Raw genomic sequence first — 14,898 nt, 5'->3', positions numbered from 1 at the left:
GGTGGTGGGTGCCTGGAATGCACTGCCGGGGGTGGGGGTGGAGGCAGATACGATAGAGGGGTTTAAGCGGCTCTCAGATAGGCACATGAATGTGCAGAGAATGGAGGGGTATGGTCAATGGTGGGAAGTGGGATTAGGTTAATTAGGAGTCACTGGTTTAATTAGTTTGGCACAACATGGTGGGCTGAAGGGCCTGTCCTGTGCTGTACTGTTCTCTGTTCTATATACGGAGGAGACCTGGTGAAGCACAGTGATGAGAACATTGAGGAAGAACGGAAAGAATTAGAGAAACCAGCATTGCAGCCTGGAAGAATTCCACTGCTGACAATTATTGATAACTGGCTCCAGCAATTCCGGACTTGGTTATTGCAGAAGAATGCGAGATCTCATTCCGACCAGAAGTAAGGTTCTGCTGCAATATGACTGTCATCTCCCTGTTATCAACTGTAACCCATATTATTAGCTACAATCTTATTACAGGAAGGGTGTGGAGGCTTTGGAGAAGGTGCAGAAGAGGTTCACCAGGACGCTGCCTGGATTAGAGGAAGTGAGTTATAAGGAGAGGTTGGACAAATTTGGGTTGTCTTCTCTGGAGCATCAGAGGCTGAGGGGGGACCTGACAGAGGCTTTTTTTAAAATTATGAGAGGCATAGATAGGGGAGGCAGTCAGAGTCTGTTCCTGAGGGAACAAATTTCATATGTCAGTGATAATAAACCTGATTCTGATTCTGGTTCTGAAATGTCAAACACGGGAGGATGTGCTTTTAAGGTGAGAGGAAGGATTTTAAAGGCAACATGAGGGGCAAGTTTTTTATGCAGAGAGTGTTAGGTGCCTGGAATGGGTTACCAGGGGTAGCAGTGGAAGCGGGCAGCTTGGTGGAGTTTAAGAGGCTTTTAGACAGACACATGAATATGAAGGGAACGGAGGGATGTGGATGATACACAGGAGGAGGACATTTAGTATAAATCGGCATCAAGATCAGCACAACATTTTGGGTCGAGTGGCCTGTCCAGTGCTGTACTGTCCTATGTAAGACCTTTCCAAGGAAGCAGTCTATACCAAGGAGATCTAAGAGTGTTGGAAAGTGATGTGGGGAAAGATTCTCACTGACCCTGTGATGTGACTAACCCATTCAGATTCAGAATCAGATTACTTTATTGTCATATATACACCAGGGTGCAATGAAATTCCTTGCTCGCATGATGCTCACAGAGTAAACAGTGTACATGGTAATGATAAATACAGCAATAAATACAGCAGTGAGGGCAAAAGTAAGGAATGGTGCAAAGATTGTTAGTGCAAACTGAAGTAGTGGAAAAAGAAATGCTAACATGACGATAGCGGAATGACCAAGAGAGGTAGAATTAAGAGCCCGGGAATGTGGCAGAACCACCGGGAGGTGGTGTGAGAGAGGGGACTGGTTCAGGAGTCTGACAGAAGTGGGGAAGAAGCTGTTCTTGAGTCTGGATGTCGGGGCTTTCAAGCTCCTGTATCTTCTCCCAGAAGGTAGAAGAGAGAAAAGGGAATGGCCGGGGCACCAGGTATCCATGACGATACCGTCAGCCTTCTTGAAGCAACACACGGTGAGGAGGGAGTGCATGGAAGGAACTGACGAGCCTGTGACAGACTGGGCAGTGTTTACCTACAGGTTCTGTCAGTCCAGAGTAGAGCAGTTGCCATACCAGGCCGAGATGCAACCAATCAGGATACTTTCTATAGCGCATCTGTAAAAGTTCGAGGGAATCCTTGTGGACATGCCAAATCTTCTCAGACACCTTAGAAAGTAAATGTGCTGATGCACTTTCTTGAGCACCTCATCAGTGTGAAGGTACTTATTTTGTATTGGTGATTATACTAAGTCTGGGCCAACCTGTTTTTGGTCAGATCAAGCCCTTAAGGATTGGAGACTGCATTGTAAATCCCCAAGCAGCTATGTTTATAAAGGCAGTGGCTGCCTTTAGAGAAACCTAGTTCCTCTGTCAACTCTCCCCACGCAAGTATCTGGCTGACCTGCAGGACAGGCAGCAGAGGTTAAGGTGAGTGCAAATTGTAAGGTAGCCTGCTCCCATTACTCTTTCGAGCCTTGCAAGGACTGACAGTGGTAGATTTTAATAATACAGAGTCCAGGATATGAATAATCCTGTTCAGTGCATCTGTTGGGAGGCTGTGTTTGTGGGTAGAATGTGTCCTTTTGATCCCTGTGGTTTCCTTACAGACAGCAGTGAAGCAGCCACTTGTTCCTTGGGTCAGGTCTATTGAGAGGTTGAAAATAAACTGGGAAAACATTGATCTGAAATATTAATTCTCCTTCTCTCTGAGATGGACTTTCTTTTGTTCTAATTATCTTTCATGTAAAAATTGTGTATAATTTATGTTTATCTTGTCAATGCTGCTTATATGATGCTATGTGTCTGTGATGCTGCTGCAAGTGAGTTTTTAATTGCACCTGTGCACACATGTACTTGTGCATCTGACAGTTTGGTTTGGACTCCCCACAAGAGCTGCCGGACCTACTGAGTAACACCTCTCACTGTCTTGGTGAAGCAGCCAGCATAATCAAAGACCCCACCCACCCGGGACATTCTCTCTTCTCTCCTCTTCCATCAGGTAGAAGATACAGGAGCCTGAGGGCACGTACCACCAGACTTAAGGACAGCTTCTACCCCACTGTGATAAGACTATTGAACAGTTTCCTTGTACAGTGAGATGGACTCTGACCTCACGATCTACCTTGTTGTGACCTTGCACCTTATTGCACTGCACTTTCTCTGTAGCTGTGACACTTTACTCTGTACTGTTATTGTTTTTACCTGTACTACATCAATGCACTCTGTGCTAACTCAATGTAACTGCACTGTGTAATGAATTGATCTGTACGATCGGTCTGCAAGACAAGTTTTTCACTGGACCTCGGCACAAGTGACAATAATAAACCAATTTACGTACTGTGGAGGCAAAAGGCGTAGATTGACACTTTGGGTCAAGGCCCTGCATGTGGACTGGGAAAAGCAATGATGTAGTCTGAAGAGGGATGGGATGGAGGGTAATACATAGGGTGGTGGTAATACATCTTCTGTTCTGTTTCAGCTTCTCAGCATCTGCAGTTTCTTTTTGCGTTTATATGTCCACCCCTCAAAGGTCAGCCTTCTAAAGTATTTCTTAGATTTGCTTCAAAATTAACAAATAATTTTGAAGGCTGAGCGGTGCAGTTCGCCGGTGACCAAATGAAGCCCAATTGATGAAAAGAAACTCCAACTGGGAGCTGGGACAATGCATTCCAGGAGAACTACATCTCCCAGAAGCCCCGGTCCCCACAGGACGCATGCGCATGAGGGTGGGCGGGAGGGGGCGGGCCCTGTCGGCGGTGACGTCACGGCCGTGGCTCAGCAACCAGCGGGTCCGGGGAGGTGGTTGGTGGCTGAGCTCGACCCCCGGCCCGTTCCCGGGGCAACGGCGGCGATGGGCGGCAGCGGCGGCGGAGTGAGGCGGCGGGGGCAGAGTGGCGGGAAGGTGTCGCGGACCCTGAGCCACAAGGATCTGAAGGAACTGGAACTGAAGGAGGAGGAGGAGGAGGAAAACCGGGAGTCGTACGGGCTCAGGTACCGTGGGCGCGGGGTGCGCCCGGTGTCACCCGGGTCCGCGCCCCCCCTTCCCGGGGTCAACCTCCCCTCCCCCTCCGGGGGTCAACCCCCCCCCCTCCCGTGTCAACCTCCCCCCAAGCTCCTGGGGTCAACCTCCCTCCCCCTACTCCCCCTCTCCCTCCCTCCCTACTCCCCCTCTCCCTCCCTCCAACCCGGGGTCAACCCCTCAACCTCCTCCTCTCCCCTCCCCCAGCCCTTCACCTCCCCCCTCCCCTCCCCCCCCTCCCCTCCCCCACTCCCCCTTCAACCCAGGGTCAACCCTTCAACCCCCCTCCCCGGGGTCAACCCTTCAACTCCTCCCCCCGGGTCTCCCCTCATCCTCCCGGGGTCAACCTCCTCATCATCCTTCCCCCCCCCCATCCTCCCCTCCCCCCTCATCCTTCCCCCCCCCCTCTCCAGGGTCAATCTCCCCCTCCCCTCCAACCCGGGTCAACCCCCCCTTCCCTCCCGGGGTCAACCCTCCCCTCTCCCTCTTCAATCTGGGGTCAACCCACCCCCTTTCAATCTAGGGTAATCCCCCTCCTAACCCAATCCTGCTGCCGGGTCCTCCCCTTTTCCCTCCCGGCGTGAGCCCCCTCCTGATCCCAGATCAGTGCCGGCGTGAGTCCGATCCTGGATTCATCCCAGTTCTGCCGCAGTGTAATCGCACTCAGGGTTCTGGTTTCTGCCCTCTTCCTTTCCAGTCCTGATGAAAGGTCTTGACCCGAAACGCCCACTGTTTATTTCCCTCCGTAGATGCTGCCTGACCCGCTGAGTTCCTCCAGCATCTTGTGTGTGTTAATCCCACCCAAAACCCAGTGCGTCCCAAGACACTCTCTGTGTCTACCCCTCCAGTTATGTTGTATTAACAGCTGGGAAATGGCCTTAGCAGGCAAAATCTCCACAGTTTTAGGATTACCTGAGTAGTGGAAAATGGGAACATGGAGTGGGCATTGTTAAATGTCCTAAAAAGTGCCATGTGGGATTAAACCGGTTAAAGTCTACTGCACAAACGCTCTGTATAACTTCACTGAGAGTTTATGTAGCAAAGAACCATTCATAATAACTTGCATAATTCTCTCCAAGTACTTAAAAGTAAGCAAACACTTTTCCTAGTAGTCGGTATTTTAATGTATGTACATTGTAAATCTTAGGCATATTTAAATGAACAGCACATTAATTTCTAATCAACAGGACAAGATGAGCATTGAGAATTGAACACTATCAGAATAGAACGTACACTTGTATGTTGAGCTGAGGAAGACAATCTGGCTGAAGAAATACATATGTTTGGTCTTATCAAATCACTGTTTAGACTCTAGTTAAACAATGAGTTTAACTCGATGGCTAATGAGTTCATTTCTGCTCTGCACACTTTAGGGACACTGACCTTGTAATTATGAGGGGCATAGATTGGGTGAAGGCACACAGTCCTTTTCCTAGGGAAAGGGAATCAAACATTAGAGAGCATAGGTGTAAGGTGAGAAAGGAAAGATTTATAAGGGACTTGAGGGGTAATTTCTTCGCGCAAAAAATGGTGAGTATATGGAACGAGCTGCCAGAGGAAGTGGTTGAGGCAGGTACAACAACAACTTACAAAAGACAATTGGACGGGTACATGGATAGGAAAAATTTAGAGGGATATGGGCCAAACGCAAGCAAATGGGACTAGCTTAGATGGGCATCTTGGTCAGCATGGACAAGTTGGGCCGAAGGGCCTGTTTCCATGCTGTGTTACTCTGACTCTAGGAAGATGTTAAGCCCTTGGTGAGGGCGCGGAAGAGAGATATTACAGAAGTCTTCCAGGATGAGGGTCGTGTGCTCTGAGAAGAAATGGGGATTGTTCTTTTCAGAGCTGTTTAACTCGTGAATCATCTCAGTATTGATTTATTGTCACGTATACCGAGATACAGTGAAAACCTTTGTGTGCCATCCAGGCAGATTGTGCCATACAGAAGTATATTGAGGTAGTGAAAAGAAAACAGAATGTGGAATATAATGTAGCTACAGAGAAAGTGCAGTGCAGGTGGACAAATAAAGTGCAAGGGTAGGTTGGGAGATTTTCATCTTTTAGCATTCAAGAGTCTGATAACAGTGGGATAGGAGTTGTCCTTGAGCCTGGTCATGTGTATTCTCAAGCTTTTGCACCTTCCGCCCGACAGAAGAGGGGAGAAGAGAGGCAGTGTTTCCAGTATCTATGGAGGAAAATAAACAGTCAACGTTTTGGGTCAAGACCCTTCATCAGGACCCGAACTGCCGACTGTTTATTTCCCTCCACGGATGCTGCCTGACCTGCTGAGTTCCTCCAGCACTTTGTGTTGTTGCTCCAGATTCCAGCATCTGCAGAATCTCTTGCTTCAGTGTTTCCAGTGACAGGAAGATGACAAATTTTAAGATGATTCACCAAAAAAAATCAGAAGTGATTTTTAAAAAAAAATTTCTGCACAGCAAGGTGCCGTGATCTGAAATGCCAGAATCATTAATAACATTCATAAGGAAGTGAATGGATGTTTTAACAAGACTGAGGATCAAGTAGGGGAGTCCCCCGGATTCTATGCAGTCATAATGGCCAAATGGCATTCTGATGTTGGTCATTAATGTCTTAGTTGCAGCTTCCAGGATTGTTTGGCTTGGGAAAAGAACCTTTTGTCACAGGCGTACGTGTGCCATATATGAAGGGGAGGGAGAAAACACCTTTAGTTGAGAACTGTAAGACAAGATTGTGTCGACTGTTAGGAATACAGCCATTTTGTATTCATTAGCCACAGTAATTGCTATGTGCCCGTCTGCTGGAAATGAAAACTAATATATCTGTTTGTATTACTATACCACAGTTATAAACTGGAGAGTGGAAGAGAAAAGCAGAGTGTAACCAGGCCAGACTCAAATGGAAACGAAGGGAGAGGTGATGCTTAGCGACAGTAATGAGAGAGAAGAGTACAAGCACATGCCACCGTGCGTCAGTAACCGCAGAGAGAGAGAGAGAGACCCCCAGCAGTGAGCAAGAACGGCCAGTCAGAATGATCAGGCAAAACAACGAGGCAGAGAGTGCTCTCCTTATTACTAAATAGTTAGCTTGAGAAGAACTATGTGAAGAGGAAGTCTAGGCTGATAATTTCACGAGAGGTGTTCTCGTGACACGAGTAGTAGGGAATGGAAGGAATTCAGGTAAGTGAGATTCTTCAGTGTTAATGATGTTGTCGCATGGGAGAGGACCAAGTTTGTGCTTGGAGCCACTTACACCGACTTTGTGGAAATAAAGATAAAGCTTCAGGATAGAGGACCACTGGTCATTCTCTCTTCTCTCCTCTTCCATTGGGTAGAAGATACAGGAGTCTGAGGGCACGTACCACCAGACTTAAGGACAGCTTCTACCCCACTGTGATAAGACTATTGAACGGTTCCCTTATACAATGAGATGGACTCTGACCTCATGATCTACCTTGTTGTGACCTGGCACCTCATTGCACTGTACTTTCTCTGTAGCTGTGACACTTTACTCTGTTCTGTTATTGTTTTTGCCTGTACTACCTCAATGCACTCTGTACTAACCCAATGTAACTGCACTGTGTAATGAATTGACCTGTACAGTCACTATGCAAGACAAGTTTTTCACTGTACCTCGGTACAAGTGACAATAATAAACCAATACCCCTTTAACCTGCAATCTAGCAGAAAGAGCAGTGGTATCCTTCGGCTAATGTGACTGGTGCATTACAAGAGTGGGCTGCAATATCACCCAGTGTTGCTTTTGTGCACTGCAGTAAAATATCCTTTCCTTGCCACCTGTTGTGCAGGAATCCCTGCCCTGATAAATTTGCTTTCCAATCTGTAGCATAGTAAATGCAGAAGGTTCCTTGAGAAAGTTGTCACAGTTCCTGAGTGTTCATTTACTGTAGCCTTTTGGAAGGAACATTCAACGAGAAATGTAGAACTTTACTGCCTCAGTCCTACGTGATTTAATTAGTTGTAGTGGGATGCAGTTGTTGGTTTGCAAGACAGTGCGGAGATGTCTCTAATAAAACAAAATGGCACGTGATTAATGGATGAAAAATTACTTTGGCAGTTTATTTTTGAAAGGAAGGGGAGAAGTGCAAATGTTCTCATTGTCGAGAATTTAAAGTTATGCTTTGTCTTAAATTATATAATCCTGCATTGCCCTTACACCTCTGGAACCCCGTTACTGTATCCATCCTCTGCTGTTCTGTTCCTGAGTGAAACGTTTTTGAGTCAGCGTCGGTCTTTTGAACAGGGTCCACAGCACAAAAAAACACTGTGCAGGAAAGACTTTACTGTTAGACACCTCCAATATTTGGTTGTCTAAAATCCAAAGCTACTTTTGGTTTGATCAGAATATTCTAAAAGCACTACATCAGCATTGATTTCCCCTGCTGTCAGTTGCGAAAAAGAGTGGAAAAATTACTGGAGTTAGTTGGAGATTGTTGCAGAGTTTTTGGTTCCAGTCAGATGATATCAGCTTGGGCCCATTCCCAGCACTGTAAACATGTGGTCAGAGGCTGCAGTCTTTTTTCCAGTTTACTCATGGAATGCTGGCGAGGTTAGGATTTGTTGCCATTGGGGTGATCTGAGCCACCGCAGTCCTCGTGAAGACAAAGGGAGACTGCAGACGTTGAATCTGTAACGAACAAACAAAATGCTGGAAGAACTCAGCAGATCAAGCAGCATCTGTGGAGGCAAAAGGTGTGTGCCTAGGCAGGCTATCTTGTTGCTTACTGTTCATCTTTAAGGAAATGGCATATAGTTGGTTAAGGCACTCTTTCATGCCAATTTCTGTGACCACCTGTGGTCACCCATTTTGATCACCTATTCTAATATGGCTTGCTACCAAGTTTACCAAGGTCGCACCTCTTGGGAAACAAGGACATAGCCTGAGTTCAAGGTATTGCAGTCATCAAGAGCATGATTTTCCTGCCCAGTGAAGAGCCCCTCAGGAACACAGCATCATGTAAAATGAAGCTACAGAGGATGGACTAAATTCAATTGCATGGTCCTCTCATGGTAATGGTTGGTGGGTGTGTCCTGGATTTAGCAACCCAGAGTTTGTGTTCAGATACCACATCTATTGATGCTGAAGCTGATTTTAATAATTGGACCAGCATAAATAAACACCTTGCAATCCTAGCTGATTTAGCCATAAATCCTCAGTGTTGCACATTGTGGTTACCATTTAATGCAGTAATTGCAGACCAGACACCGCCACCCACGTGGGAAGGAAAAAGGAAGGCCTAGCTGCCCATACGGAGCTTTTAAGAGGCAACAGCTGGTGTTGGACCTGCTGATTTAAGCTGCCTCCAAAGCATACTTTCTAATCCCTTGGATAAGGTTACTGCTTACCTATTACATCAGCTGTAGTCTACCATTTAAAGGTTGCTGCACAAGCAGCAGTGACATTTAGATCAGTGATGACCTACTGATCAATGACAGAGTGCTAACCTCTTGTTCTTGGTTTATTTAAAAATACAGGAGTGGATAACTCTGTGTGTGTTTTTAAAAAAAGCAGTTAGAGTCTTAGAGCAATGTGGCATGGAAACATGACCTTCGGCCCAACTCATCAATGCCGACCAAGATGTCCATCTGAGCTAATCCCACTTGGCCCATATCCATCCAAATGTTTCCTATCCATGTACCTGTCAAATGTCTTTTTAAATGCTGTTATGGTACCTGCCTTAACCACTTCTGGCAGCTCGTTCCACATACCACACTCTGTGAAGACCCTCTGTGTTGACCCTCAGGTCCCTTTTATGTCTCTTCCCCCCTCACAAACCTATGCCCTCCAGTTCTTGATCTCCCAGCCCTGGGGGGAAGAAAACTGTGTTCATTCACCTTTATCTATGCCCCTCATGATTTTATACATCTCTATATTTTGGAAAAGTTGAGCTTGTGGCTACTGACGAATCAAGTTGTGCTCTAATTTATTGACCCAGGGTGCTATAGCACCCATATCAACTTCAACCAGCACTTTTACTGTGGAAAAATGGTTCATAGGAATTTTACAAAGAACTATGTATGGAGATACTAAGGCAGGTGAACGAAAGCTTGACCAGAGAGAAAGGTTATGGAAGGGAGACACATGAAGGCATTTACAAATGGTTTTCCACATCTTAGGGGTCCTGATAGAAGTGATAATTATGAGGGGTGCAGATAGGGTGGTAGTAGGAAATGTTTCACAGTAGAACACTACAGCACAGAAAACAGGCCATTCGACCCTTCTAGTCTGTGCCAAAACTTAATTCCGCTAGTCCCAATTACCTGCACCTAGTCCATAACCCTCCAGACCTCTCCCGTCCATGTATCTATCCAATTTATTCTTAAAACCTAAGAGAGAGCCCGCCAGATGGCAGCCCATTCCACACTCCCACCACTCTCTGAGTGAAGAAGTTCCCCCTAAATCCATGTCCTCTCGTACTTATCTCTCCCAGTCTGGGTGGAAAGAGCCAACTCGCATTAACTCTGTCTATGCCCCTCATAATTTTGTAAACCTCTATCAAATCTCCCCTCATTCTTCTATGCTCTAAGGAATAAAGTCCTAACCTGTTCAATCTTTCCCTGTAACTCAACTCCTGAAGACCCGGCAACATTCTAGTAAATCTCTGCACTCTTTCAATCTTACTGATATCCTTCCTATAGTTAGGTGACCAGAACTGCACACAATACTCCAAGTTTGGCCTCACCAATGACTTATACAGCCTCACCATAACATCCCAACTCCTATACTCAATACTTTGGCATCCTGGCATTCATAAATCAAAAGCCTTTTTTTTTACAACCCTGTCTACCTGTGATGCCACTTTCAGGGAATTATGTATCTGAACTCTTTGTTCCTCCGCACTCCTCAGTGCCTCACCGTTTACTGTTCACCAGTCCAGAGGTATCTAAAACTAGGAAGCACAGATTTGGGGTAAGGGAAAAGAGGTTTAGGGGATCTGAGGAAGAATTTTTTCACAGAATCTGGATTGCACTGCCTCAGTGTGAGACACTCTTCTAACATTTATGAAACATTCAGACAAGCACTTGAATAGCCAAGTGCTGGTAAATGGGATTTGTGTAGATAAATGCTTGATGGTGGGCATGGACATGTTGGGCCGAAGGGACTGTTGTATGACTCGGTCTCTCGGGGCTTTGGCAGCTGGAGCTAGTGGTAGTACACCAGTGGTAGAATGTAAATATTAGGTGTGTGGAGAAGAGCAGAGGTTTAGATGGATAATAGATTACAGAGGTAATGAAGTTTTTAAATTGTTAATCCAGTTTCCTCCCCATAACCAGGGCAAACAACTAATCTCCAAGATGCACCCTCCCAAACAAAGGGACAAATAGCTTTAATAGGGATGGGGAAGTCTATATTTTTGATATTGATGTGATACATTTGTAGTTATTAATTTGTCTTTAGAGGGATTAATTGTTACTGGACTAGCAGCTATAGTTCTGGACCATCAAACAGGAACATGAGTTTCAATCCCTCCAGTTGGGGAACTTAAATTTAGGCAATCAAATGAATAAGAAGCAACAAACAATCTGCTGGAAGAACTCAGCGTGTCGAGCAGCATATGTGGGAGGAAAGAAATTATTGACGTTTCAGGACAAAACCTTGCATCAGGAGTGGAGAGGGGAGATGGCCAGCAAGAGAGTCTTTCTCCTTGTCTGCCTCCATCCATCATTCACCTGCCACTATCTCCGAACCACCCCCACTCACCTCCCCTACCTGGTAAACCTGCCCGTCATCTTGCACCCCTCCTCAGTCCACCAATCGCCTTGGACTCCTTTCTTACCACACCCCTTCTTCTCTCTATACCAGCCATCTTGCCTCTCCACTATCAGCCCTGATGTAGGATTTTGACACGAAACTTCGACAGTTCCTTTCCTCCCACAGATGCTGCTCGACCCACTGAGTTCCTCCAGCAGGTTGTTGGTTACTGTAAATTCCAGCATCTGCAGTCTCATGTGTCTCCAAGTGAATAAAGAATTTAAACTCCGTAACAGAGACCATGAAACTTCTGGATTATCATAAAAACTCATCCAGTGGCTTAAACCTCCGGATGCCCTATGTATGACTCCGGACAAAATAATGTGGTTGCCTCTTAACTGCCTCCATGTCTCAGGAGCAATTAGGGATTTGCAACAAAATACTGGTGTTGCTAGCGATGTCTGCACTTTATGGACTGGTAAATTAACAAAAAAAAATTAATGAGGTTCTTTGATTGAAAACCTTTGATTTGAACCCATGTTCCTGGCTCTTGTGACAGTGGGAATTTTTTTGGGTGGGTGGAGTGGACAAACATTTGAGATTAATAGAAAGGTAAGCCAGATGGGGGAAAAATAGTCATCCCATGACAGGTATGTTGGGAGTACGGTGTTGGTAATACAAGTTATCCAACCTGCACAGAGCCAACTCTGCCACAGGTCCACCCCACTTATTTGATCTCCTGAAGGAGTTCTGCATAAGGTGCTTTCAGATTGCATGAAGAAGGATAAAATAGTCCTTTCACTCTGGCTGCCTGCTTAAACAAGAATCTGACTTGGATTTAGGAAGGGGTCATCATCATGTCCCAGTGGATCTGAAGGGAGGGGTTGGACTGTTTAAAAAGAAGTGGAAGTCTCTCCTGAAACAGAGCCCGAAAACCCACACTCAACAAGTCAGGAACAGCTTCTCCCCTCCTGCCATCGGATTTCTGAACGGTCCTTGAACCCATAAACACTACCTCATTATTCCTTTTCTTTGCGCTATTTATTTATTTTCATAATTTATAGGTTTTTATGTCTTTGCACTGCACTGCTGCCACAAAACAACAAATTTCTCATCACATGTCAGTGATAATAAACCTGATTCTGAAGTTGGAGAAGGGAAACTTTCACATTACATGCAAGGTCACATCTACGAAAAATGTTTTGCATGCTTGCATCCCCATTCATCCTTTTATGATGCCTTTACTGAAAATTTACTGTCTGGTGAAAGGTTACTGCATAGCCCAACAGATCAGCATCTGGATACAATTTAGTAATGTGTATATGTGTCACTGTCTGGGTCTCTGTGCACACTGCTGTACTTATTCATAGGTGTCTATGTACATTGACTTCTTGCGGTTGAAGAATAGTGTGCCACACTGGGAAAGTTTCTGCACAAATACTTCTTTGTGCCAACCAAGGCTTCGAATTAAACATTTATAACACGCAGCTCAAGAAAATTATGGTCTCCCTACCTAGGGAGGATGTACTTGTGGAGGGAATGCATAGAGAGTTCACTACATTGATTCCTGGGACAGTGGATTTCTTGTATATGGTGAGGTTAGCCAGACTGGGTCATGCTTGCTGGAGTTCAGAAGAATGAGAGGTGATCTCATTGAAATTTTTTAAATTCTCCTGGGATGTGACAGTAGATATGTTGCTATTTCCTGTAACTGGGATGAATAGAACCAGAGGTTGTGGTCTCAAAATAAGGCTATTCAGGGGTGAGTATAGTGACTAATCAGCCCCTCAAACCTGCTCCACCATTTGCAAATGCAATCTTATCCTCAGCAGCATGTTTCTGCTCTTTCACCGTACCCGTCAACTCCCGTGTAGTTCCAATGTCGGTCAGTTTCAATAAGGTCAGTTCTCATTTTTTTTAAACTCCAATGAGCATAGCCTTAACCTTTCTTCATCTCAGGAAGTAACCTAGTGATCCTTTTCTGAACTACCTCCAAAACCAAAATCATAAGCAGTACCCCAAGTGTATTCTTACCAGTGTCCTGTAAAATTGTATCAAAGCCTCCCTATTTTTATTGGCAGTACCCCTTGCAATAAAAGCCAACATTCCATTAGCCTTTCTAATTAATTTCTGTACCTGCATGTCAACACTGTGCCTCGGAGTTATACAGCACGGAAACTGCAACTGGTGCATGCTGACCAAGTGTCTTCCTGAATTAGTCCTATTTGCCTGCACTTAGCCCATATTCCTCTAAACTTCACCTATCCATGTACCTGTCCAAATGTCTTAAACATTGTACTTTTACCTGCCTCTACCACTTCCTCTGGCAGCTCGTTCCATGTACTTACTGCCCTCTGTGTGGAAAAAAACTTGCCTCTGTTCCCCTTTAAATCTTTCCCCTCTCACCTTCAACCAATGCCCTCTAGTGTTAAACCCACATTACCTGGGGGGGGGGGGGGGGGTAAGAAAACTGACTGTGATCATCCACCTTATCTATGACCCTTGTGATTTTATAAATCACTATAAGGTCATCCCTAAGCCTCCTTTGCTCCAGGGAAAACAGTCCGAGCCTCTCCATTCCCGACAACATCCTTGTAAATCTTTTCTGCAACTTCTCCAGTTTAATCACATCCTTATAGTGTGGTGACTAGAACTGCACACAATACTCCAAGTGCAGTCTCACCAACGTCTTGTACAGCTGTAACATGATGTCCCAACTCTTGTACTCAGTGCCCCAACTGTTGAAGACACGTGTGCCATTGGGTATATTCATGACGCTGGTATGCCTAACCAGTGATTAAGTGGATATGGGATTAGTGCAGCAAAGTGATGCTGAAACAAAAGATCGGCCATGATCTTATTGAATAGCAGACCAGGCATGAGGGTCCAAATGGCCTACTTGTCCTAATTCATATGTTTATTTGAGAAGTCCATTCATTACCTTCAATAGTATCCTTGACTCAAGTTAATGTATCATTGAGTGGGAAGAATGGGGATTCACATCTCATTACAAAGACAGTCTTGCAGTGCTCAGGGCCAGTTACATTGTCTGAAGTACTGTCTTTTAGATTGGACATTAAGCAAATGGTCCACTTACCCTTTGACTGGACGTAATAGATTTTTTGGCAAGCAGGCAGGTTGATCTCCCTAGGTCTCTTCAAGAAGCGAGCACTTGGAACCAGCTGTTTCAGTGGAGGGAGCTTTAGAATAAGGAATAAGAATCGGTGGAAAAGTGGGGGCTGTGCAATTTGACTGAAGTAGGGTGTTATGTAGGGCACTGGTTCGATCACATCTAGAGTGCTTTGTACAGTATTGGTCTCCTTATTTAACGAGGGATATTAGTGTGTTGGAAGCAGCTCAGAGGTTTACTAGACCAACAGACAAAATGCCAGAGGAACTCAGCGGGTCAGGCAGCATCTATGGAGGGGGATGGACAGTCATCGTTTCAGGTTGACACCCTTCATCTGGACTGGATTGTTGAAAACATCTTCAAAGTGGGCATACCTTGAGGAGACCTCACAGTGGGGTAGCAAAATAGAGACACGAGACTGCAGATGCTGGAATCTGGAGCAACA

At 45.4% G+C, this 14,898-nt stretch overlaps 1 protein-coding gene across 1 annotated transcript in view; it reads left to right on the top strand.

The window, feature by feature from the left end:
* The first annotated feature begins 3,387 nt into the window (after positions 1 to 3,387).
* The window catches only part of dgat1a (diacylglycerol O-acyltransferase 1a), a 111,015-nt gene continuing 99,504 nt past the window's right edge, over positions 3,388 to 14,898 (top strand). The window contains exon 1 of the mRNA XM_052016118.1: positions 3,388 to 3,600. Coding sequence (XP_051872078.1) covers positions 3,461 to 3,600 — 140 coding nt within the window. The 5' untranslated portion in view covers positions 3,388 to 3,460. The remainder of the gene's footprint in view (positions 3,601 to 14,898) is intronic.

The sequence above is a fragment of the Pristis pectinata genome, chromosome 5 (genome assembly GCF_009764475.1).
Source record: "Pristis pectinata isolate sPriPec2 chromosome 5, sPriPec2.1.pri, whole genome shotgun sequence".
NCBI lineage: Eukaryota > Metazoa > Chordata > Chondrichthyes > Rhinopristiformes > Pristidae > Pristis > Pristis pectinata.
The sequence above is the reverse complement of the archived record's forward strand: the minus strand, read 5'-3'. Positions and strand labels throughout refer to the sequence as shown.